At 41.5% G+C, this 26049-nt stretch overlaps 1 protein-coding gene across 1 annotated transcript in view; it reads right to left on the bottom strand.

The window, feature by feature from the left end:
• The window catches only part of cdh13 (cadherin 13, H-cadherin (heart)), a gene marked incomplete at its 5' end in the record, with an annotated part of 453399 nt that overhangs the window by 210905 nt on the left and 216445 nt on the right, over positions 1–26049 (bottom strand). The window contains one exon of the mRNA XM_079249495.1: positions 15002–15146. Coding sequence (XP_079105621.1) covers positions 15002–15146 — 145 coding nt within the window. The remainder of the gene's footprint in view (positions 1–15001; positions 15147–26049) is intronic.

Raw genomic sequence — 26049 nt, forward strand, 5'->3', positions numbered from 1 at the left:
GCAGGATACTTGCATAAGACACAATAAAAACCCAAAACAGCCATAGTTTCTTCTCCATGTTTAACTGGCAGGTGGAGGAAACAGAGTTTTCTTCTTCACGCCGGTCTGGTCCTCTCTTCTGCTAAATACTAGTGCAGCGCCCCCTCTGGTGGGAATGGGGAGATATTATTCTAATGGTTTGGCTGGTTTGACCAAAGTGCAGCGTGAACACGGTTTCGGTCCGCATGGATACACCCCCCTACAGCTGAGCCGAGTCTCCAACCGCGTCTAGACTGATGGGAATGACCCCATAAAGTTTTTATCTAAGCAGGACTCAGATGTCCAAGCAAGAAATGATCTTAAGCCTGGGGGGTTGCTTTCTGGTACTGACCCCAGTAAACATTAATTCATTCATTTATTCATTCATTCATTTTCCAAACCGTTTATCCAACTCAGGGTCGTGGGAAACTGGAGCCTATCCCAGCAGCCTTTGGGTGAAAGGCAGGGTACACCCTGGACAGCTCGCCAGTCCATCGCAGGGCCACACAGAGACAAACAACCACTCACACCCACTCCTAGAGTCAATTTGGATTAACCAATCAACCTAACATGCATGTCTTTGGACAGCGGGAGGAAGCCAGAGTACCCGGAGAGAACCCACGGGGAGAACATGCAAACTCCACACAGAAAGGCCACTGACCAGACCTTATCAAGGCAGAAACCTTCTTGCTGTGAGGCCACAGTGCTAACCACCATGCCACCGTGCAGCCCCCCCAGTAAACAACACATTAATAAATGGCTCTTGTATGTGTTTTAATAAACATATAAAAAAAAAAGAAAAAAAAAAGTGTTCAATGATTCCTCCATTGTGTGGTCTGGATGCTAACAGAATCAGATTCTCACTAGTCACAAACTTAAATGTGTCTTCATGAGTCTTCAAATAAAATAAATCGACTTGTCTTCATCCAGACTCAGCCTTGTAGATATGAACCATTTAAATGACTGCATGCCCTTTCAGACAGGATTGGCTGCACACTCACAGTCCTCCTCTACACAATGTGCAGAGACACTCCTACCAGCGGACAGGCAGAGAGTGTGTGTCGTAAATAACAGGTAATAATCAGACTCCACCAACATCGCCTTCACTCATTCACCAATATTGTCTCTTTACAGCAGGCGGCATTGATCCTCAGCGCTCCTCTCATAACGCTGTTAGATAAACTCAATCAGACGGCGTCCATGTTAACACACGAATCAATTCAAGTATCAGTCTCTTTAGCACTGCGTTGGAACGCTTCAAACCCTGAGTGGCTTCAGGCCGACTTGAAGGGACGGTGCAGGACTTGGAGGCAGAAAGTTGGTGAATTTCTGTCTAATTCTAAATGTTGATCCGAGCAGATAGTTCCATCTGCGTGCGTTTACTAAAACATCTTATATGATCCTTACAGCTGTGGATAGAAAGCACAAAGCAGATGTTTGAATAAAGTGAACACATTAGGAGTTGGTTTGAGTTTTCAGCGTTCACTTTAAGCCAGACGTTTCTGCCCTGCACAGCAGATATGAGGAAACTTAGCAAGTTTGAAATGGTTTGATTCTTGCTTCCGGTGGTGCCGTGTTGACATGCATCCACTGCAGCAGTGAGAGAAAACAGAGTCCCCCCCTCCACCGAGCCTCTAGACGCTGTTCTGCATGATGGCTTTTAGAAAACACCGATTCCCTTGGTGCGCTGAGTAAGCAGCTGTGGACAGATGGAGTTTACTGATGAGAGGAAAAGGACAAGGCTAGACCGATAAGCTTGTATTTGTCATTTTATGAATGTTTTCTTTACATAAAAATGCAGCGTAACACACCGACATCGTTGAGGGGGTTTAATCTGGTGGAAGATCCAGAATCCAGCACTGTAAAGATGAACCTAGTGATGTTTCTGTTAAATGAATTATTTTAATAGTTAGCGAGTCACAAGCCACAAAGTTGAAGATTAAACTGTGTTGGTGCTTTCTGTGGCAGCAACCTGTTTATTCTAAGAAAATAAGAAATGAAATCTAATAGATTCCAGAAAGTTTGCTGCGTTACATGCAGATACATTTTTTAGGGTTTAGTGAGTAAAAGTGCAGAGAGGAGAACCGTTGTGTCTCCCTAAACAGCAGGAAGTCAGGCCTTAATTACTCCTCATATAAACACAAATTAGTCTGCAATACATACAGATTCAGCGGTGAGAAAGATCTTCATTTAAGCCCCATCAGGTCCAGTTACACAAGATATATCACCTAGATGCAACATTTAACACAGCCGCGTGGCGTTGGTAGACCTAAAATAAACAAATTACCAAAAACATAACTCATTTTCTAGCATTAAACCACTTAATGTATAATATATATGTGTGTGTATGTTTAATATATATATATATATATATATATATAAATATTATCTGATCTTTTTTTTAATTCTCTGAACTCACTGAAAATAAAGATAATTTCACTTAAATGTGTCTTTTATAAAACTGATCATAATTTGATTTAAAAGCAGCTCATGGACACGTTCCAAAAGGGGGATGGCGTCTGTGGAAGTAAGAAGATCTGGTGATGTTGTTGCCATGGAAATGGACAGACATGATGTGTCCAGCAAGGGGAAGGTGATGAACAGGAGGTTAGGGAGGAGGGTCGGAGTCAGGAGTTTGGTTTGATGGAAACGTGGAGCAGGGTGTCATCAGCCAAGAAGAGGAAGTGGATACTGAATATGAGCAAGAAAAGGGGCCCAGGATGGAGCCCTGAGCAACACCTGTCGCGACTACCAAAGGGTTGGATTTAATAGACTGCAGCTGTACGAAGGGAGCGGCACAGTCTGTTCTCCTGGGGACTTTCAGGGTGTCACTGGGCTGAAACTTGGACAAAACTCTGGTTTTTGTTTCCAAATTAAAGCCAAATCTTCTGAAACTAAACATTCCCACCAAGAATTGTCATGTTGGAGAATATATGGTTAAAAAAAATCTAGAAAACCTGAAAAAGTACCTGGATGGAGGTTACTGAGCGTGTTGTGAGGATTTCTGAAGCTGCTTATGAAGATTAAACAACAGAAATGTGACTTTAGTTGTTTTAGTCCAAAACGTTTAAAAAAAAAAAAAAAAAAAAAAAAAAAAAAAAAGTCTTTCCCTTGAATGTCATAAACGGACATAAATAACATTTTGATGAACTTTAATGAATTCTCCTCATTGCTGGAATCATACAGGAGCTGTTTTATTCGTTTCGTAGTCAGAACCAGAACAACAAAAGTTCTTTTGTTGTTTCGTCCGATGCAACAAACGCCAACTTTTCCATTTTCAACGGCTTCTGAATATTTTCAGTTTTAACTTTGTTGTTAGTCCTGAACCTGCGTTTCTGAGTGAGACGGAAGAAAGACGGGGAATAAAACGCCAACCTGACGCCTTTATCATCACAAGACTCGCAATGATGGACAAACTCCCAGAAGCATCATTGGAGACGCCTAGACCCTCCTTCCTCGTGGAAACATTCTTCATTCGCTCCATACCTGCCTCCCTTAAAGTCATTCACACTTCAGTTTCATTACATATTTACAACCTTTCACAATATAAACATATTTACATATTTTACACTTTAGAGGTTCATCTTTTATCTTACGCAGTTTGTAGAATGAATAAAAGAGAAATGATTTTATGCTTATTTTTATTTTATCGATGGCGGCGTTTTGTTCCGGCATGCCGTTAACCTTCCTCTCTGGATGCAAGACAATAAGTCAACATTAAATGTGGTAAAAAGTTTGTTGACAGAGCAACGATGGAGAGTCCAGAGAAACGGTGAATATGGAGTGTGTTGGTGTGCACACAGAGCTCTGGGGAATGTAGGGCATGAAGAGAAAGAATGAGAAATAAAGTAGAAAAGAAGAAAAAAACAAAGAGAGGCAGGGGAGGGCTTGCCAGGAGACTCGGGCTTTTGCCTGCCTTTGTTATCAGTTTGCACAGAAATGTCAGAGAACTGTGACGTTGTTCCCTGCAGCTTCCTCTGCTGCCTGGCCAGTGTAATACACACACACACACACACACACCGCGGCTGCACGTAAACACACACACAGCGGCAGGAAGCGTGTTCTCTGCCATGTGATTCATGTATGAAACTAAATGAATGAACAGAAACCACAAGAAAATCCTCAAAAGTATGAATCAAACACAATCCAGAGTCAGACAAGTCCAGAGATCAGAGATGAACTGGGAGTGTTGGCCTCCACCTACAGACTTCTCCTGCTTCCAGGAACCTCTGGATGCTCGCTGCTTCACAACCAGCGTTCGCTTTCTAATCTTTATTCAAATTAGCTTTGTTCTGAAATTCATATTCATACAGATCAAATGAGATAATAAGAAAGTCATTCTCATGTGAGATGTACTATATTTATATTATTTATGCCAATGTTCATATCTATGTTTTCTATCTAATGTCTGTTTTCTGCCCATTCGGCTGAACAGAAACACACCAAGTAGATTTACTGGCATTAATTCTGACAGCAGTAGTTTATTGTGTGGTTTGGTCGAACAGATGAGACTTTATGAAGGAATTCCTCCTGACTGGGAAGCCTGCAGGAAACCAGCAGCTTGTTACACATCGTTTAAATGATCGATTTACATCGAGAGGCTGAGCTGTCAGGTCGACTAAGCAGATTAGTGATTTAAGTCACATTGAGCAAAAAGAACTGCGGTGCTGCATCCCTCGTCTTCCGCAGCTCAATTAGCTCTGGTAACCATGGCAACTGATGTACAAAACAGCTGTCAGATCACACCACAGTTCCGATTCATCCAGCCTGATTAGATCTGATACAGGAAATAACATCTCTGGTTTCACATTAAAAGCTTTCTCTGTTTCTGAGGCATTTAATCTCGTTCAGCATCAAACCGACTTCTATCCAGCCGGTATGTGAGGAAGATGATGTCAGATCCAACCCAGTGATTTCAGACAAGTTTAAAAAATTCGTTGCTGCTGAGTTTGCAGAAGTCAGAGTTAACTTGTCGACTAAACAGACATTTTGACGGTGTTTTTTGTGTGGTCGGGCACCCGGAGGGGCCAGAGCTATTTTCCTGCTGGGATTTGTCAGATTCCTGATCTGCTTCCAGTGGGTTTGTTTTCTAATTCTGCAGCTAAATGCAGATAATCACACTCAGAAAGACACACTGACTTTGAGCTTTTCTGACAAAATATGGATGAGAAGAAGGCTGCAAGTATGATTGTTGCACAAACAAACACAAATGCAGAAGATTGTGGATGAAACTCATGTCGGCAGGCTGTTCCGTGTTGTTGGGACCTGTCTAAAGACTGATGCTAGTCAGAGCATCACTCTGCAGCCATATGGCACTGCTTTTGTTGTCGCGGAGGCGCTTTCAGACACCACAGTTAGCATTTCTCCTGCAGTTGGTACAGGTCTGATCAAACATCACTTAATTTACGGATCAGATCCACCTCACCAGTCCACAGCCCGTAGTTTGTACTGCTTCATTTAAAAACGATCCCTCTTATGCTGGTTTGAACAAAACAAAATATGTTTATATCAGTTTGTGAAATATTTTCATTTGGACTTGTGTTTAAATAATAAGATATGTTTTTTACTTCGAGCATCTAGTTGAGACGCAAAGGTACTGTACATCTACTAATTTACCCATGGTAATAAACCTATGGAGCTTTTTAAACATTAGCCATACTAAAGCTAATGCACATAAATCAGTGGAGCTTTTTAAACATTAGCCATGCTAAAGCTAATGCACATAAATCTGTGGAGCTTTTTAAACATTAGCCATGCTAAAGCTAATGCACATAAATCTGTGGAGCTTTTTAAACATTAGCCATGCTAAAGCTAATGCACATAAATCTGTGGAGCTTTTTAAACATTAGCCATGCTAAAGCTAATGCACATAAATCTGTGGAGCTTTTTAAACATTAGCCATGCTAAAGCTAATGCACATAAATCTGTGGAGCTTTTTAAACATTAGCCATGCTAAAGCTAATGCACATAAATCTGTGGAGCTTTTTAAACATTAGCCATGCTAAAGCTAATGCACATAAATCAGTGGAGCTTTTTAAACATTAGCCATGCTAAAGCTAATGCACATATATCTGTGGAGCTTTTTAAACATTAGCCATGCTAAAGCTAATGCACATAAATCTGTGGAGCTTTTTAAACATTAGCCATGCTAAAGCTAATGCACATAAACCTGTGGAGCTTTTTAAACATTAGCCATGCTAAAGCTAATGCACATAAATCTGTGGAGCTTTTTAAACATTAGCCATGCTAAAGCTAATGCACATAAATCTGTGGAGCTTTTTAAACATTAGCCATGCTAAAGCTAATGCACATAAATCAGTGGAGCTTTTTAAACATTAGCCATGCTAAAGCTAATGCACATAAATCTGTGGAGCTTTTTAAACATTAGCCATGCTAAAGCTAATGCACATAAACCTGTGGAGCTTTTTAAACATTAGCCATGATAAAGCTAATGCACATAAACCTGTGGAGCTTTTTAAACATTAGCCATGCTAAAGCTAATGCACATAAACCTGTGGAGCTTTTTAAACATTAGCCATGCTAAAGCTAATGCACATAAACCTGTGGAGCTTTTTAAACATTAGCCATGCTAAAGCTAATGCACATAAATCTGTGGAGCATTTTTAACACTCACAGCTTGCACGCTCATGTTTGTAGCGTCTTGAAATTGGACTAAAAGTTGTTGGTAATCGGTTCCATGAAGACGTTCCAGCTGCTTCTATGATCAGAAATTCTCTGCAGCCGAGAGGACACTTCCAAGCTAAAACTGCAGCCCATGTTTTGTCCACCATGCTGTCATATTATCTCCCAGAATAACTCCGACCCCTTTCACACATCCTGCTTTCCTTTTTAGTACATTCATTTGGACGTTAAATATCCTTTCTGAAAAAATCAGTTACTACTAACCTATATCTACCGGTACTTTTGTTTTTATCAGACTATTAAAGCAGCTACAGATGATTTATGGATGGATTATTTACTTACTGGTTTATTTTAGGTTTTTCTCATTGCTGTGGAATTTATCCGATGAGAAATAAATCTATAAATCAACTGTTTTCTGTTCAATTTATTAACAATGTACAGATGTTGCGGGCGAGAGGTCTTGGGAGCTCTGCCCCTCCTCAGAGTGCTACAGTGTTCTTTAGGCATACACAAACAACCCTTGCCTGGCAGCACTAGTCAGAACAACTGCTAGCTTGGAGATAACAACAGTCAAAGCTGAAACAGGCCTTGAACAGAACACTTAGTTTTATGCATGAATCTACTAAAGCAAGCTTACTGAACTACTCTTACAATGCAGAATATATATCTTGTACTACTTAAAAGAAACTTAATAAATGAATAACATATTAAAACTACTCTATATGCATAAATTCCACCACACTTATGAATAATAAAATATTTAAACTAGATTAATTTATCAGCTGTTCATCTCTTGTTATTACTGAAGTGTAGTTTACTGCAACCTACTGAAATATTACATAATATTAGCAATAATGACCATCACAATCTTTTTTACATAAACACAAAATATGAGTATTGGCTGATATCCAAGTTAAAAAGTGGATCTAACTTTTCTACAAAATCATTAAATGAACTCTTGTGATTTGTTTTGCTACATTGAACTTAACGCATTTGGTTGTCCTCAAAGCTTCAGATGATACAAACATAAGGTAAAACCTGACGTGTACAGTAAGTTTATATAAAAAGTGAAATAAACTAGAAAAGATGGCTTTTTTTATACTTACTGTCAACAAGTCTGCTGGTAGTAGATAGCTTCTTTTTGGCAGTAAACTGTGTGATCTGATAAGTTACTTGCTAAAAGTTCCCCAGCACAGCTCAGAAGTGCTCGAGGCTGATCTTCCTCCTGCTGTGAGGAGCAGGTCTGCAGAAAATCTTCCTGTTAAAGACTGACCTGAAAAGTTCCCTGAACGTGAACTCTAATGTGACAAATCAAAGTCCACCCAAAAAATATTCCCAAAAACGAACTTTTCATTTACTCGCCTGCTTCCTGTGAGTTCATCTGTCCTGTTCTGTGCAACCTGCAACGACTGTGCTGCAGCTTCCCTCAAGTAAACCACTGCATGAGCAGAATTAGCATTCACTTCATACCGTGTCAAGCTGTCAGCTGCTCAAAATGTCTATGGGAAGCGGTGTGTGTGCTAGCGTGTTGTGTGTGTCTGTTTGTATGGGCTCTCCTCCAACTGTTGACTGATCCCTTTTATCTCCGGAGCTCTGCTGGTGATAAAGGTTTTGTCTGCAAGCTTTCTATGTTAATGATGTGAGAGCAAACACAGTTAGAAACACCGTGCTATCTGTAGCGTGTAACTTTATCTTTTATCCCTTATTTTATGGCACTACATGCAGCACGAAGCCTTTGACAGCAGCTTCTGTGTACGGTGCGTGTTTGCCCGTTAGACTGATGACGTGCCGTAGATCTAACAGGATCCGTTGTTTTTTGTTAATGTGAATCAGTAAAATTACATTTTATAGAAGAAATTTTCACCACAGAAACAAGTTTTCATGTCAAACATTTGTCAAAACAGATTTTGCAGCTTTAAGGACTAAAACCAAACATTCAGCTGGTCTGAAGTCAACGGATGGTTTAAGAAAAAGCACCTGAAATAGAAGTGGTGCACATTTAATCCACACTTATTTATATTTGAGCTCAATAAGGGCATGACCGTCACATTAAGCGAAGTACAGCGGTGGCAGCGCCAACAGCATGGAAGCTAAAATGGAAGAAAATCTGACACATTGACAGCAGAAGACAGAGCTGAAAAGAGTCCCAAAAGCCTCTGCCGGCCATTTTCTCAATGATTTACCCTGAAAACAGCAGAAAGACTGAAGTCCGCTCTTCTTTACAGTAACTCGAAGGTAATCTACAGGATCATCAGGAACAAAGCATGATGTCTGGACAAGCCTGAACCTCCAGCACCGATAGGAGTCTTCGTTTTATTTTAAACACAGATTAGACCAAGTTCCATCTATGTGAATGATCAGAAGGGTTCTTTAATGTGATGTGTTAACCTCCAGCTGCGTGTTTACAAGTCGATGGGGCTGCGTGTTCATGCACGATCATGTGAATCCATCTTCCTCCCTCCAGGCGGCGAGCACATTCATTGTGATGAAACATGCGTTCAGTTATGATTCATAAATGGTCAAACAGTATTATCAAATGAAAGAAATACATCTGTACAGTCTGGCAGGGTGGAACATGAAATCTGCAGGAAACAGACAGGAAGTCCAGTCCGGAATTCCGATCCAGAATTCCAGGCAGCAAACAGATGAACAGCAGAGATAGCAGGAAGCTAGCAGCTAGCCTTGCAGCTACTGTTACCGAGTGTAGGAGCCAATTTCTTTAACTGTGTTCTAATTGGTGCTGTTAGGGGGCGCTGTATTGTTACCTGGGCAGGTGACGCATATAGGAGAAACACGTCACTAGTTGGGTAGATGTTTGGCCCAGAAGGCAAATGGTTTTTGACCGCAGGGCGCGACGTGTAACTGGCACAAGAATTTTGGAGATGGAATAAAAGATGGATGAACCAGAAACTAAGGAATCAGAGTGAAGTCAATCATGGTAATGCGGCGCGTCAAAACTTGTTAGGGCCAAGATGTCTCAGTGGCTTTGATTAGACTTAGCTCCTTCACCGAGCGTAAGGTTCACTCATCGGGTTTGGAAACGTCTTATAAACATAAAAATCGACAAATCCGAATGAGACTTCCTGCATATGGAAGTTGTTTGAAGCAAAAGTAAAATCTAACGGTAAAACCCCAAAGATGCGAAAGCAGCTCTGCTGCAGCCGGTTAGAGGAGCTTGTTGTCGCTAACTGTCGCTACCTGTTGCTAACACGTTTTTCCTGAAGATTTCAGGAAAACTTTTAAAGATAATATGAAAACTATGTTTGATATGTGTTGGATTTGATTTATTCATGGTTCCACATGAAGAAAGGATAGTGGAGAAAAATGTTTTATACTTAAATTAATGTAGAATAAAATAGAAAAAAAACTAGCTACAGAGTGAGGAAAAAACCCTCAATAAGGAAAAATGATGTATGAAAATTGTTTAAAAATTTAATCATAATTGAATCTAATTGTGAGGTTCCTAAGACAGTCCACCTACAGGGAGCTACAGCTTGAAAGTGAAACAAAATGTTCACCTGCAGACGACCAGGATCTGACACCACGTGTAAAAGAAAACAACAGTTGTTGGTGGAGAAGTTGTTGGATAAATAACGACAGAACCACATTACCTTTGGCCATACAAGAGCTGTAGGGGCTACAGGTGGTCTTGGAGCTAGCTCTCCTGCAGGTAACATTAAAGCTAACATCTTCCACAAAGCGGGTGTTTTGCACTTTGCCTGTTGGTTTGCAGCCAAAGTCAGTGGAGGATGGCGGGAAAAGGGACCGACGATTCCACTTTTTCTCCCTTTAAGATCCAAAAAGTGCTACCTGAACGAGGGGCTTATTTCTGCTGCGTTTTAGTGGAAGATTCACTTTCTAGATGATTCATGGAAGCACAGTTTTTACAGCAACAGCGGCGACATCAGGTATAGATTTAGAAGTAGCATTTGCTACTCAAAATTATTGGAGGAACTCCGAGGTCAACTTGCTGAATGCCGGGGTGGTTTTACTGCAGAGGAGTCTGGATGGCGTCAAACCTACATTGCAGGACGCCGCCTGGTGCATCTACATCATCCGGAACACGTATCCACTATTTTAAATGAGCACTTTGGTCTGAATTGATTCAAAAAATCTGAATAGATTTACAAGAAAATATCTTCTCATGAGGAGTCATTATTTCTGACCATCTGTTGCCATAACAACAGCGCACCAATAAACAAGTTGTTTTTCTATCAAAGTCAAAGAAATATGTGGCTTTTGTTAATATTCAAGGACAATAAAGTTGACAGTGTTGAGATTAAAATGTGATTTTCATATGCTGAAATACTTTTATTTCAGTAAAAGGCAAAATATCCTTTTATATCAATTGCTGAGCTGATGATGCGTCATTACTCTGAATATAAAATGTCAATTCGCACAAGCAAAACTGGTGGACGAGTGAACACGACTTTTTTTTTTTAGACAAAAACAAAACGACAACTTCATAAACCCCAGCGCGCATCGATGAAAACTATAAAGAAATATACTGACAGTTTCGGCAACGAATAAAAACTAGACAAAAAGTACTCGAAAAGAATGACATCCAATCAAAACACAGGCTAATGTGTGTAAAGGAGGGAGAAATGGAAAAGACATCCAATCAGAACTCACGCTCAGGTATAGCAAGGCAGCAACCAAACAGTTACCCGGGAAGATGCTATAAACAGTTCACCCGCGTTTCGTGATGACATCTTAAAACAATGTCCACTCCAGGGAGAAAAAGAAGAGCTGATGTATGGACAAACTTCACGTATGATGCACTCAAAAACAAGATGCTATGTAAACCATGTGGAGGGACTATTACCAGCAAAAACACAACAAACTTGAAACGACATTTGCAGACCAGTCATCCAGAAATCCATGCGAAGGTAAGCATGCTAACGCTACGTTGAGCTTTATATGGTGTGCTCTTGCAAAGAGTTAGTTACTTTTGGATCAAGTAATTACTTATGTATTTGATGTGAATAATCAAAAATTGCATGAATAATTCTAAAATGTTAGAGTTTGTAAAGAAAAATTTAAAAAAAACTTCTATACTCGCTATTTTTCCAACAGTTACTGAAACCTTCATGTGACGACAGCGGGGCACCAGCTGCAAAGAAAGCCACGGCTACCCAACAGAATATCTCAGCTGCATTTCAAAGTATTTCTAAGTATAAAATAGACTCTAAAGAACAAGTGAACATTGAGAAAGCAATAGCTAAATGGATAGGGTGAACAGGACTACCAGTCACTACTACTGAAGATGAGGACTTCATTCTCATGATGGAGGCTGTTGATAGAAAGCTGACTGTTCCAAAGAAAACTAAAATAAGAAACCTGATAGACAAACACTATGAAGATGAAAAACAAAAATTCAGGACAAGATCGGCTGCTGCTCGGAGAGGATCTATTGGGATTGACTGCTTCTTTCCTGGCTAATAGTTCATGCTACTTTTGTTTTGAACAAAATAAACCTGAGCACATATTATTGGCTCTGGAACAAGAAGCCCATCCACACACTGCATTGTCAATAAAAGCATGTGTGGATAAATGCAAGAGTGGGATGTACCAAATGAGAAGATCATTCCAGTGATTACAGACAGTGGGAGTAATATGGTGGCAGCGTTTAAACAAACCCCATCAGAGGGGGAAGAAGTCACCTCCGAGGATTCAGAAGAATACCCCATGATGGAGAGTGACCCTGAACTGGAAGCGGATGAAATACGGTGAGCCATTTCTTGAAGTTTGGTTTACATGATAACTTGTTTTTGCACGACTACAGCTGGAGCTGTATGTTATTTCTAGAATTGCATCTTTATAATTTCTTTTTGATCTCCATCTATGAACTGATAATACTTATATTATAATAGGGTTAAATATAAACCATTTGAATATTTTTGTTAATTTCTTTCCTTTTTTGTAACTAAGGTACCACAATGTCAACATGGAACGGATGCCATGTGTGGTGCCCTCCCCACAGCTTGTGGTCCACCTCATGCTGAAGGAGGCAAGAGACTCCTGGATGAAGCAAGTCGGTGGTGAAACTCTTTCGGAGGTCTTCTGTTGCAACACAAAGGATCTTAGATGAGTGTGGCCTCGTTGTTATAAATGACTGCCCCACCCGATGGTCGAGCACATTTAACATGACAACACGTCTCCTCAAAGTAAAAGACTCAGTCTGCCAAACAGCAAATGACATGAGTTGGGACAGCTAGTGAACGGCAGAAGGTGAAGTCCTTGCATGAGCTACTACTGCCTTTTGCAGAACATACCCAAACCCTTGTCCATGTCCCTGGTTGTCCCGCACTGTTGGACCTGCTCAGCCACCTCGCTGACGTTGAAGAGAACACCAGCTATCGGGATCTTGCTACTCTTGCAGAGAAAATGAAAGGAAGTATAAATCTTCGGTTTGCCCACTGGTTCTCAGCACTTGCAGCAGCTGCCTGCTTTGTCAACCCTAATGTGTGTGAAACCCTGTAAATATGACTAATTACAATATTCAGGAACTGCTCAAACAGGCAGAGGAGTGTGTGGTCCAGTCCACACAGACACACTTGCAACATGGGGATGAGTCTGAAGATCATGGAGAAGAAAACAGGAAGGAACCAGAAGTGGTACCAGCCACATCAAAGAAACCAATCTTCAGGTTTCTCTCAAAATGCTGCACAAAACCTCGACAGAGGACCTCCACAAACACTGTTAGGCAGCAAATCAGAAAATACACGGAAGAGCTTTCACAACCAGTCACATGTGACACAGGAACACAGTTTTGGCTGGAAAAGAGTGATTCTCTTCTTCCCAGCCTGAAACCGTCTGCATTCGACCTCTTGGCTTTGCCAGCTTCTCCAGCCTCTGCAGAGACGGCGTTTAGTGTAACAGGAGACCTCACAAGAGGGAAACGCAACAGAGCAAAGGTCACTTTGGCACAAAGTGCTTTCTTTAAAATGAATCAAAACAAATAAATCTTATATTTGCAGTACTTAGTAAAAAATGCTTTTGATTTAAAGTAACAGATTTATTTTTGTCTTGGGGGCATTTAGAGAGCTGTCCTCTTTGCCAGTAACTGATTTTTATGTCCATTCATTGATGGATGATGTTATAATGGTGAAAATGTTAAAAAGATTGCACTGACTGCACCACTTTTTGAAAACTTTTATTTGTTATTGGTTTTAATAACCTGTTGGAAATAAGTTTTTCTTTGCTATACATAAATACACCTTGGATTAAATACTTTGTTTTAAATGGCAGAAGTGACATATTTCTATTTTAATATGTTGGAATAATTGTCCAGGGAGTGAAAGCCTGATGACAGTGTATTGCACTTTTTCTTTGAAGGTTATCAGAAGTTTCAGTTTATGATATAATCAGAAATGAAAACAAAATGTGGTGCTTTACCTGTTTTTTGCATTCAAACTAGTTCTCTGTCTCTTTTACGGTATTGATGTGAAAAATACCTGGAGTCTCCATGTTTGTTTGTTTTTTTTCCATGAACAATGCCTGTTTTTTTAAGGAGAGCAGATCAAATGTTCCTATTTTATTTTGAGAAAAGAGAAAGGCAAAGTTAATAAAAAAAAAAAAAAAAAGAAATCACTTTAGTAAAATCTCTGTCTTAAATGGTCAAATTTGAAAGTCAGTATTTAGACAAACTTCAAGCACTTCATGGAAGTTTTGAAAAATAATTTTACATTTTCATTTTTATTTTAGTCAACTTAATCTACTGTAGTTTAATCAACTATATTATATTTAGTCGACTAAAACTGGACTATAAGTAAGGGAATTATGATGACTTAATTATGACTAAAACTAAATTCAAAATCTCATGTCAAAATTAACACTGCATCCATCCATCCATTCATCCACCCATCCATCCATTCATCCACCCATCCATCCATTCATCCACCCATCCATCCATTCATCCATCCACCTACCCATTCATCCATCCATCCATTCATCCACCCATCCATCCATTCATCCACCCATCCATCCATTCATCCACCCATCCATCCACCTACCCATTCATCCATTCATCCACCCATCCATCCATTCATCCACCCATCCATCCATTCATCCATCCACCTACCCATTCATCCATCCATCCATTCATCCACCCATCCATCCATTCATCCACCCATCCATCCATTCATCCACCCATCCATCCATCCACCTACCCATTCATCCATTCATCCACCCATCCATCCATCCACCTACCCATTCATCCATTCATCCACCCATCAATGCACCCATCCAATCAGAGAACATCTCCAGTGCTGCGGTCAGTGTGTGTGATGTCTCTTCCTTTCTAAATGCAGGAGGAGCTTCAGGGAGCAGCGTGGCCTACCTGTAGGAGATCCCTCCAGCACTTCTCCTGCGTAACGCGTTTCTTTGAAGATGGGCCGGTTGTCGTTTTGGTCAATGACGGTGATGACGAGGATGGCGGGTCCCTCGATGACGTTTCCGGCAAAGTCTGTGGTGGAAACTTCCAGCTGTAAGGAAGAAAAGATCAATCATTTTCACAACAGGGATGTATGGAGGCGAGTCACTGGTCGGCAAAGGCTGATTCAGGTCCCGTCAGCCCTCTAATAAAAACCTACAGAAGGTCCTGGCAGGAAGGAAAATATAAATAAAAAGAAAAAAAATATTGATCTTCAAAACATATTTGCAGTTTACTCCAGCTTTCCTGATTAATGGCTTTTATTGATCAGTTTTAAATATTGAGCATTTCATCCCAACTTTATGTTTACAAAGTGCTGCACATGTGGGATAACTAAAGTGTAAAAACATGAGACAGAAAATGAAACGAAAACAGAACATGAAGCTGAAATATCTTTTAAATCACATATTTACTGATCTCAGCCTCTTATTTTACAATGGCTACACACAGCTGATCAGCAGTTTGCAGGTTTTCTGAATAAAAACACACATTAGCGATTTAAAGGAAAGTTCCATGCAGCTGCAAGATGTCCATTGGCTGAGGTTGTTTAACTTTCAACAGACTAGTTAATGTAAAAGATAAACTGCCGAGCAGAGAGAAACATGAGCTGATACTTCCTGCAACTGTAAACTGTAGATAAATACTGGAAAGCAGGGAGTTTACTGACAAGATGCATCTCTGTTTAGTTATTTTCAGTTCCAGCAGACTTTTCTGCTCGATAAGATGAGTTTCTTTTGCATGAAGAAAAGCTTTAAACGTTCTTCAGTCACGACTTCTTCCAGCATTCCAGACATATTTGCTGCTTGCAGGGCAGTAAAGCGTCCAAGTTGTCCCACCGTGGTGAGAAACGCAAAGCAAAAAATTACAGGTGGATAATTAGAGCCTGATATGGTTAATATAAAGGTTAAAAACTGTCGGCTTAATCTTGCTCATTATGAAAGTATTTTACCAGGATTACCATCTTTTGTTCTCTACAGATTCACAAATCAATCTCTCAGAAACAATACAGTATTGATTTTTAGGAGCCGACTGTGAAACTTGGAAACACGATTACAGGATGCGGACGGGGAATCTCTGCAGCCTGCATCCCAAACACTTCTGGAATAACTAAGGATGCAGCTTTGTGATGCGGCGCGGCGGCTCCAATGAGGTCTTAATCACTTCAGTTTGTTTATTAGCACTGATGTGATGTGAGGAGGAGTGTGTGTGTTTCTCCTCTAACACATTAGCAGGTTTTCTTCTTGCTATCAGTCATGCATCACATCACATCCTTCTCTCCTAACTGTCTTTGTTCTGCCATCCCTCCGTCGCCATGGCGCCTGAAGCGTATTCTAAATGGCAGCTGAACAAAGTGTTTTAGATGTAAAGAGCCTAATAGTTTCATATATCATCTCATCCTCTAAGAACACACACAATGAGAGGAACATTTCCCGTTCAGATCGCTTCATTCTCTACCAGTACGGTCAAAGATTTGCGTCTCGTGGCAAAGAGCACGACTTGGCTTCCTCACACAGCTCTCCCAAACACACACACAAACACACACATCAGTAATTTAGCAGCATGTCTCAGTAGTAAAGACAAATGAGCTGCGAGGTGCTGAATGTTTAAAGATGCAACAGTCTGTTAGGCGGGGGGGAAAACTCCAAGGCTCGCTGCGATTTAGTTTAAATCGTACAGAACTTCATGGAACCAGGACTGAAGGAAACAAACTGCGCAGGACAGATGGTGTGTCTGCGTCTGGTAAAACTCCTCAGTGAGGTTGAGTTTCAAGATCGTTTCCCGTTAATCTTTTCATCACATCGATGGAAATGAGTTTCTGCCCATTTCGGCCACGGATGATGTTGTACTCTTAGGACACGTCCACATCAGCCTTTCTGATCCGAGTCCGAGTCCGTTTGCTGGGAAAGTCGCTTCTTTGGGGAAATGTGAACGCGCCAAACAAATGCTGACTCAGACCAAAGTAGCAGACTTGGTCCGCCTACAAACACAGGTCTCGGTCCGTTTCAAGTGGACCAAATACAGGAAGCGGAGTACAAAACAAGCCGCCATCCATCCTGGTGGATTCGTCGCAGGAAACGAGCCGCGACATCGTGGTCATTCAGCGGGAGGTTTGAGCCGTTGCATTCCTCACGCGGTTCATCACTTTCCTGTCTGCAAAACGAGGCGGCCGTTCTGCTGAAGGGACTGTGTTTTCATTTGGAGGGAAAGTGTTTTATTAAAGACAGATAAGATCATTCCTGCTCATGAGATACTGACCACTGTCTGTTCTCGTTCTCACACGTCGTCAGAATGCAGATTTACAACTTTATGATGAAATCTTTTGTCATTTCCCAACAATTTATGTGGTATTGATCTCCCTCTGTCCTCCTCTTGTCCTCTGACTGTTTCCTCTTAAAACTGACATCATTATCGCAGCAGGACTCTCTGGTGGAGAAATCTCCATTTGCTTTGAAGTAAAGCAAAACATATTAGAAACTAAAGGTCAGACGTGGCCGATATTTATTATTCAACGCATCAGTTCACCTTGGTTCATTCGTTTCTAATGGATATTATGAACATCATCTGTTGTCGCTGTGAAAGGATTTGCTCATCCGTGTAAAGGCTCTAATGAACAATAACTCTTTAACAGAGTCGCCTGACGGGTTATTCTCCTACAGGCAGTGAGGCTGGAACCTCACACGACAATCACCGATAAACCGAAACCATCAGCGAAACACGGGAAACACGGCTTGTTCACAAGCAAGCGTGTAAAATCACACCTCTGTTACAGAAAACCACACATGGACTCCTCATGTGCACACATGTGAACCATGTATTCCAACTCTAAATAGGTGGTTTTGAAACATTTCATGTCATCCACGTGTAAAACACATGTTTGTGGAGTGCATGTGAACCTCCTTTGGTCCACAAGTGCAAAAAGGTTTTAGAACACTTTCATGTGATTCACATGAGAGGTACATTTAAAGAACACGGTTCACATGTTCATGCACATGTGAACCTCATGTAACAGAATGTCATGTAGAAGTGTGGCTTTGCAACGTTTTCATGTGATCCACATGTAAGGAACATGCTGGATCATATTTCTGGACCATATATGATTCACATGTATATGTGCATCTGATCCACATGTGAAGAGCATACTTCATACCTGGATCATAGTTCTGGACCACATGTGAAGCACATGTGTGAATCACAAGGCACCACATGTGATTCACATGTATATGTGCATGTGAGCTGTATGCGTGATTAATTGAAAAACTTCTGAAAAACATGCCAAGCACATGTGAACCGGATGTTATCCAACATCCATGTGGTCCAAATGTGAATGGATGTAAAAAAAAAAAAAAACATGTAATGCGGATGTTTGCACATGTGAACCACATGTGCAAACTGGTGGGTTTGGAACATTTTTGTGTGACCCACAAAAACCACATAAAGCTCATGTGGTTCACATGTTCCTGCACATGTGATTCCATGTTCTTCACATGTTTTTCCTGTTCTAAGTTAATCCTGACGTGTTTGTACAGAAAAACGAATGCAGGCTTGTTGTCCCCGTTCCTCCTCCGCAAGTCTCAGAAACTCTCGAGCAGCCGGGATGATAACAGGAGAGGGATATCAGGGCTGCGATTCAAAGCCGACGTTGACTGAGTGCTCGGCTTATTGCTGCCAAAGTAGAAAAAAGTAGAGACAGCCGAGTTTTATTGCAGCCTTAAACTGAGAAAAAAGGTGAAAAGGACGGAGTCATGCATATGGAGGCTTCTCTGTTGCCTTCACTGCCTTTGTCTCGTTTCACATTCCCTCAGAATTCAGCTCCGCCTGAGCCATTCAGGTAGCCTTCCCTTCGCCGGAGAGGCGAATTTCAAAGGGTCTTTTTTCCTGCCTGGTGTTTCCTTTAGATCCCAGTGAAACCGCCTCAGGTATGGAGAAATATGCCTCCTGGAGATTTCTGCCTGTTCAAAGCGGATTTTAGCGAATCTAGTCGTTCTGAGATTTTACAGGCTGGTTTATGTCACATCGCAGAGAAATAGTCCCTGTGTTTCCTGGACATCACATCATGAGGTCAAATGTTGATGAAAGTCATTTCTGTGATAAAAATCACCTTTTTAGTTTTGAGAATCACTGAGGACCCTGAACATGTCAACAAATGATTTTTTGTCCTTTAAAAAGACTGAAATGACTAAAACATTCCTTTTCATTTTATATTGTGTAATAATCCCACAAATATTAGCTGTTTATATGTTAATACCACTAAACTGAATTATTGATCATGATTTCATTAACGTGACTTATTTACGTTTCATTTCTTTTCTACTTAGAATCATTTATAATCACTGCTAATTCTAAATGTCATGGTTGGTTCATTATTGAACCACTTCTGGGAGTCTGATGAGGTTTCCTTTGAGCAGTTTTAACTGTTGACAACCTGAGGTCCACCAGTTGGAGGACAGATGATGCCACATTGAGCCAAAAAGGTCCTTTTGGAGACGTCGCCTGAACTGTGCACTAAAATCTCCAAGTTGTTCACAGTTTCCACTGCAGTTTGGTTTCATGACTTAATTTCCAAACAGATGTCATCTTCATCCTGAAAATGTTCCTATTTTTAAGCAAAGCTGAAACTTATTTGTGTGTGTGCAATCTTCATTTATTATTCAACAGTAAATACAGCTCTCCATGACCAAGCTCCATTGTACATAAAAGATCTTATAGTTCCATATATTCCAAATAGAGCACTTGGCTCTCAGACTGCAGGTTTACTGCTGGTTCCCAGAGTCTCAAAGAGTCCTATGGGAGGAAGGGCCTTTAGCTATCAGGCTCCTCTCTTATGGAACCAGCTCCCACCGTGGGTTCGGGAGGCAGAGTCCCTCCACACCTTTAAGATGGAGCTGAAAACCTTCCTTTTCCATGATTCTTATAGTTGGAGTCTGCATGTACGGGACCCAACTGTCCAGGTTCTGCTCATTGCTCTTATAGTTATGGGTAGTCTAGCCATCCATTACTTATGTAGCAATGGGGATGTTACCTGATGCACTGAGAAGTACCTCACTCTATTTCTCTAATATATTAATGTATAAATATATGCCAATATTGCCGTCTTTAACTTATTTCTCCTTTTTTCCGCAGGTCTTCCTGAATAAGTGCAGTTGTACATGTTGATCTGTCTTTCCTGTCCTCTCCACCCCGACCAGTCGAGGCAGATGGCTGCCCCCCCCTGAGCCGGGTTCTGCCGGAGGTTTTCTTCCTGTTAAAGGGAAGTTTTTTCCTTCCCACTGTCGCCGCATGCAGCTCAGGATGGAGGACTGGATCCAAGTTATGTTCTATTATCCAAGTTGGTTTCTATTATAGGAGATGTATGAAATGATGTGTATGTAAAGTGTCCTGAGACAACATTGTTGTGAAGTGGCGCTATACAAATAAAGCTGGATTGAATTGAATTAAACGTATACTGATATTTACAAGTTGCATCTTACAAGGTTCCCTTCACTTTGCAAACAAAAGATCTATTTGAACATGCTTGGCAGATATAAACTTATGTGATTATACCTGTACATTAAAGTAGAGACCTACAAGGTTAACATCAAACGTTAGACAAATCACCCATCCACCTATCCATCTTCTACCACTTCTCCGGCGTCGGGTCATGGAGCAGCAGCCTCAACAGGAAAGCACAGCCTTCCATCTCCTCAGCCACATTCTCCAGCTCATCCTGGAGGAGGTCGATGTGTTCCCAGGTCACCTGAGAGACGTAATCCATCCAGCGTGTCCTGGATCTCCCCCTCAGGGTCTTCTCTGTGGCTGGAACACCTGACCAGGGATACTCTGATCTCCTCCTGGATGTGGAGCTTCTGTCTCTAAGGGAGAGTCTAGACACCGAACCTAGACCACTGCAGAGGAAGCTCATTTCAGCTGCTAGTGTTCGTGATGTCATTCTTTCGGCCACAGCTGGGGATCATAAGTGAGGATAGGAACGTAGATGGACAGTAATTCCAGATCTTCCTCACAAGGACACCCTGATGCAGAGTCCATATCATCGTCCTCTCAATCTCTCACTTCATCTTTCCCTCACTCCTAAACGAGACCCCGACATACAGGAACTCCTTCACTCTGTGAAACAGCCACTGTGTGCAACACATCTGCTGCATCAGAAACCTGAATTATTCCACAGCAACACCATGAAGCTGTGGAGGTGACGGAAGCGAGGCGCATTCCAGACTCTCACCGCGGCGTCGTGTGAAAGCAGCTGGGAGAGGATGCCACTTTTCTGCTGAGGAATACAATTTCCTGCAAGGTGAAGTCACGAGTTCAGAGCATCAGAAAGTACTTCCAGAAACTTGTTAAGCCTCCTTCAGGCAAGGTTACAGCATGCAGGAGGCGTTTGGTGGTGGTACACACAAACCAGCACAACGGTAAAAACCCTGAAGCTCCAAGAAAATGGAAAATGAGCAGCAGTACGCTGCTTTTTATGAGCTGGTGGCTGGATGAACACATTCCTGTTTTACTCCTGATACAAAGGCATCAACGTCCTTTCCAGCATGAAGTTAAATCATGTGCATGATGTCTCCAACTCCCTTTTTGTTTTTTTATTTTAACCAATCTGCATCTTTTCTGCCTTCTGCATCTTCTGTTTACTGATCAGAACAGTAAAAGATGCCTTTTGGTCATTTTGGCTCCAACTCGGTGCAAGAGAGACAGTTTTTATGACATCTGTAATAAGATGGACAGAATATGAGACAGTCTCACGCGAGGTGAGTCAATCCGCAGTTTGAGTCGAGGACATGAAGTTATGAAGCTCATTTCTCTCAGAGTTACTGAAACCCAACGTATTTTTAAGCCAACAGAAGATTCATGAACATTTCGGGCTTTTTCTGACCAGAAGCTGTAGCAGTTTAAACCAGCTGTTCTCAAACTTAGAGTCACGACTCTGAAGGTGTAAAATCACATATTAATCACTGAGGGTTAAATTTGGCTGGAAAACTGTCAGGATCTTCAGAAATGAGCAGGATAAAGTGGTTTTTTAGTGGATTCGCTTCACCGCTGTGACTAAACAGCTGCTTTCCCAAACTCAGCTTTTCTCACGGAGATGATGCCTGATGAACATTTTTAATGGCATGTTCACAAACGTTGTTGTTTATATGTAGTAAAATTAAAGTGCTAATTTTACTAATTAATTTGTGCTTTTAACGGTTGAACATCCATAGTCCTGGAGAAAACCCAAACCTATTTGACAAATGCAGGATATACGTTATATAGAAACCCTCAGAGATGACCTTGTGACCCCCAGTAAGAAGCGCTGGTTTACAATGGTGGTAAAAACATGCTTATCTGGTCCATACTGGATCAGTTTGAAGTCCTCCTGAGTTCATTCCTGCTGCCAAACCTGCCAAGCTGCTTGTTTTTTGAGCTTCTTGGGCTTTGTGGAGGATCTGATTAATGCATATCAGACAACAAAGCCAGTTTTGCAGCTTATATATCTGAGATATGAGAGTGGATAAAACTCCCACGTCTTTTACTAATTTACATATTTTAATAGGCTGTTGGTAAAATATAAGAAAGAAAAAAGGCTAAACATCTGTTTGAATACGTCGCTGCAGGTGAAAAGTGTCATTTCTTTTAGCTATAATGAAACTCTGGAGTGTGAATGGTTTGAGTGAAGCTCAGTTATGCAGGACTGGTGTCAGATACGAGCATGATGCACGGCGATGCACTGAACACAGGAGGAACTCAGGGTTTAATAAAGGAAAAAATACAATAAACATCTTTAGGAGAAGATGTGTACGAGTCTCTCCTGACACGGTAACATGTAGACTTTCTGCTTCATGGTTTCAGAAGCATGTCGAGAATCAGTCAGGATGTTCTTGAACTCCACATAAAAGACCAAAATTATTGATTTAAAGCCTCTTATTACAAGTAAACATCCCCATAAACGCTCCAGAAATCCTAAATGTTGTTTTTTTTTTTAAAGAATTTATCTTCTTCTTTTGGGTTATTGGATTTCATTTTACAGTTTTTAATCTCAGAGTCACTCCTTTGAAATGTTCCTTATGACATCTAAATGAAAGGAGCGCTGGGCTTTCAGAGAAGACATAAAGAAACAGACTCATGTGGGAGAAAGCTGAGTGGAAGCTGGAAGGTGAAAACGAGAGGAGGAGTGGAAAGATGAGATAGAAAATGATCTTTCATTCAGCCGGACATCAAGCAGGATAAAAATAATCCTGCTTCTAACACCGAACACATCACAAAGGCTCCGCTTGGTGTGGTAAAAACCCTCCATCGAACCCCTGGAAGGAAACCGCCTCAGCTGTTTTTCTTTCAGACATCATGTTCCATGCTTATAGAGGTAACTTACAGACTTACACACGTAGAATACCATGAAAGGATGGACTATCTTCCGTTTTATTTTATTAAAGAAAGAAAATAAGAAAACAAAAGCTACAATATGTGGACAATAAGAGCAATATAATGATTTATAATAAATAAGGTAAAGTGATTTAAAGCTTCAGCAGCGTTAGCATCGCTAGCATAGTTAGCAGCTTTAGTATCGCTAGCAGTGTTAGCACAGTTAGCAGCGTTAGCATCGCTAGCATAGTTAGCAGCATTAGCATCACGAGCAGTGTTAGCATAGTTAGCAGCATTAGCATTGTTAGAATAGTTAGCAGCATTAGCATCACGAGCCGTATTAGCATAGTTAGCAGCATTAGCTTCCCACTATTGCTTTTGAACTTCTGGATGGTGCTTTTCCAGATGACAGATCACATCGGTGGTGATGAATATTTGATGCAGCGTCTTTGTCGCATTACTTCCACTTTGCCAGTATCGCATACTGCTGTTCCGGTATCTTCTTTTGGCACCGTGAAAAATGACATATACCACATACCCCCCGCCCCGCCCTTCAAAAAAACACGCTTTGCACGTCAACAGCGACGCCATGTTGGTCCATGTTGGCCAAGTTTTCCAACGGAGGAAAGATGTCTGGATCTTATGCAGTTTGGGGCTGAAAAAACCAGAAGAGTCCTTTAACAGGATCAACTCTGAGTTCTAAGAACAGACAAATGTTTTGTTTTAACTTCTGAATTTGGACTTTAGGACTCTGCTGGAGTCCTGACCTGAGTTCTCCAGGTACATCGGTCACTGCTGCTCTCCAGACGCCACCGTCGGCGCCATGTTTCTGCCAGTGCTGGACACGTACCAAGGAATGGATCAACAACGGATCATATAAACACTTTGAGCGTAAACACAACGAAGCTAGGTTTAAATCGAATCCATTCTTATAAAAATATGAAGAGAGAAAAATGATCTGAGCTTCTGAAACAAATGTATAGTTTTCTGCTCTTAAAAAAGTTCAGAAAAGATCAGAATGTTTTTTCTCCAGGAAACACAGTTTGATCTTCATGGTGTCAAAAGTTACAACATTTCCATGAATAAACATCCAAAAAGTTATAGTAAGAGGTCTGAGGAGTGTGTGTGTGTGTGTGTGTGTGTGTGTGTGTGTAGCTGGCCTGCAGTGACTTGTGTTTTGAATTCTGCGCCTCCTTCATCACATATTCCAGAAAGCCTGCAGCCTGTTCCGGTGCGGCCGTTTTGGCAGGACCGGTTCTGCTCCTGTTCTCTCCGGCTGGAAGCGGACTCGACCTCGTGGCACGGCAGAGTGCATCAGCGGTTGAGCCGTACGCCTCAGCGGGCGGCGGACCCGCTGAATTAGCAGCAGCTACGCTGCGGGCTCGGCACCAGCGCACTCCCTGTTTAATCAGGTTATCTGGGAGCAGGAACACAGCGGTGTCAGAGAGGACGGCGACTCGCTGATCCTGACCTGAAGGAAGGCTTTAGAAAAATAAAAACCAAACTTTGAGACACTTTCTGGAGTTTTGTAGCATCATAAAAATATTCAAACCCTCGATGCAGGATGGATATCTCTTCTGTTATGTTATTTGTATGTTGCAGCCTCAGATAATTGTGTGTGTAATAAGAAATTAGAGAGCAGAGGAGTTATCAGGGAGGTGCGGCGGTGTGTGACCCTGCTCTGGCTTGAAAGCATTTCATTTATTTCTTAACGGCAGGGGCCATTATGACAGCTAGGGGTCTGTTTGCTCAGAGAGTAGGTAGTTGTTCTGGTGTTGTTGGTGTGTAAATCAATGTCTGTGCATGTGTGTGTGTCCTTTATCTCTTGCCCACATTCAGGGTCTAAGTGCACATCAGGCCTGTTTTCCTGTGTGCAGGGCAGCATGTCCTGCTCTCCAAAGCCCAGGAAATTACAGTCCAGCCAAGCAGAAAACAGGAGTGGGATTTGGAAAACAGGCTTCACCTGTTTCAAGCCTCCAGCTCATGAAGTTATCCCTTCTGTAAACGAGAAAGGCTTCAGACTGCTATATACAGTAAAAGTGTGTGGGTCGAGGTGTTACTGATGGGATCTAGCAGGATATTTCTCCTACTCACACACATTTATCTTTAACTGCAGCTGCTTGCAGCTTTGCTGTGTTTAATCTAAAGGTAAACGAAGACAATGTGCCCCTCCTCCATCACTCTGGAACCCATCTGCAGGTTTTCTGTTCATTAAAGCAAAGAAACCTGTCCAGAGGAGAGGGGCAGAGCATCGGTCACTCCGCTTCAGATCAGAGCTGGCAGCCTATCTGTTATAGACTACCATGCAGTTTCTCACGCAGATTAACTCACAACTAAAAGTAAGTTGGGTTTGCAAAAACAGAGCTGCAAACATCGCTGGTCTGGACCAAATCTGACTGTGGCCTCCTTTTCCTGAGTTCAGCAAAGTCCAACTACAAATAAATCCCCCACAGATCACGCCAGCACTTCAGTTGTCCTCTGATCATCTGGTCACCCCTCCTGCAAGTACAGGGAGGCTACATGATCTTTACCTGGATGTCAGTACTCCTACGGCCTTCATGTTCACTCAGACAGCGGGGGGGTGGATGGCATGATGAGCACGCTGATAGAAACAAGTTTAA

Source organism: Telmatherina bonti (genome assembly GCF_933228915.1).
Source record: "Telmatherina bonti genome assembly, chromosome: 2".
NCBI lineage: Eukaryota > Metazoa > Chordata > Actinopteri > Atheriniformes > Telmatherinidae > Telmatherina > Telmatherina bonti.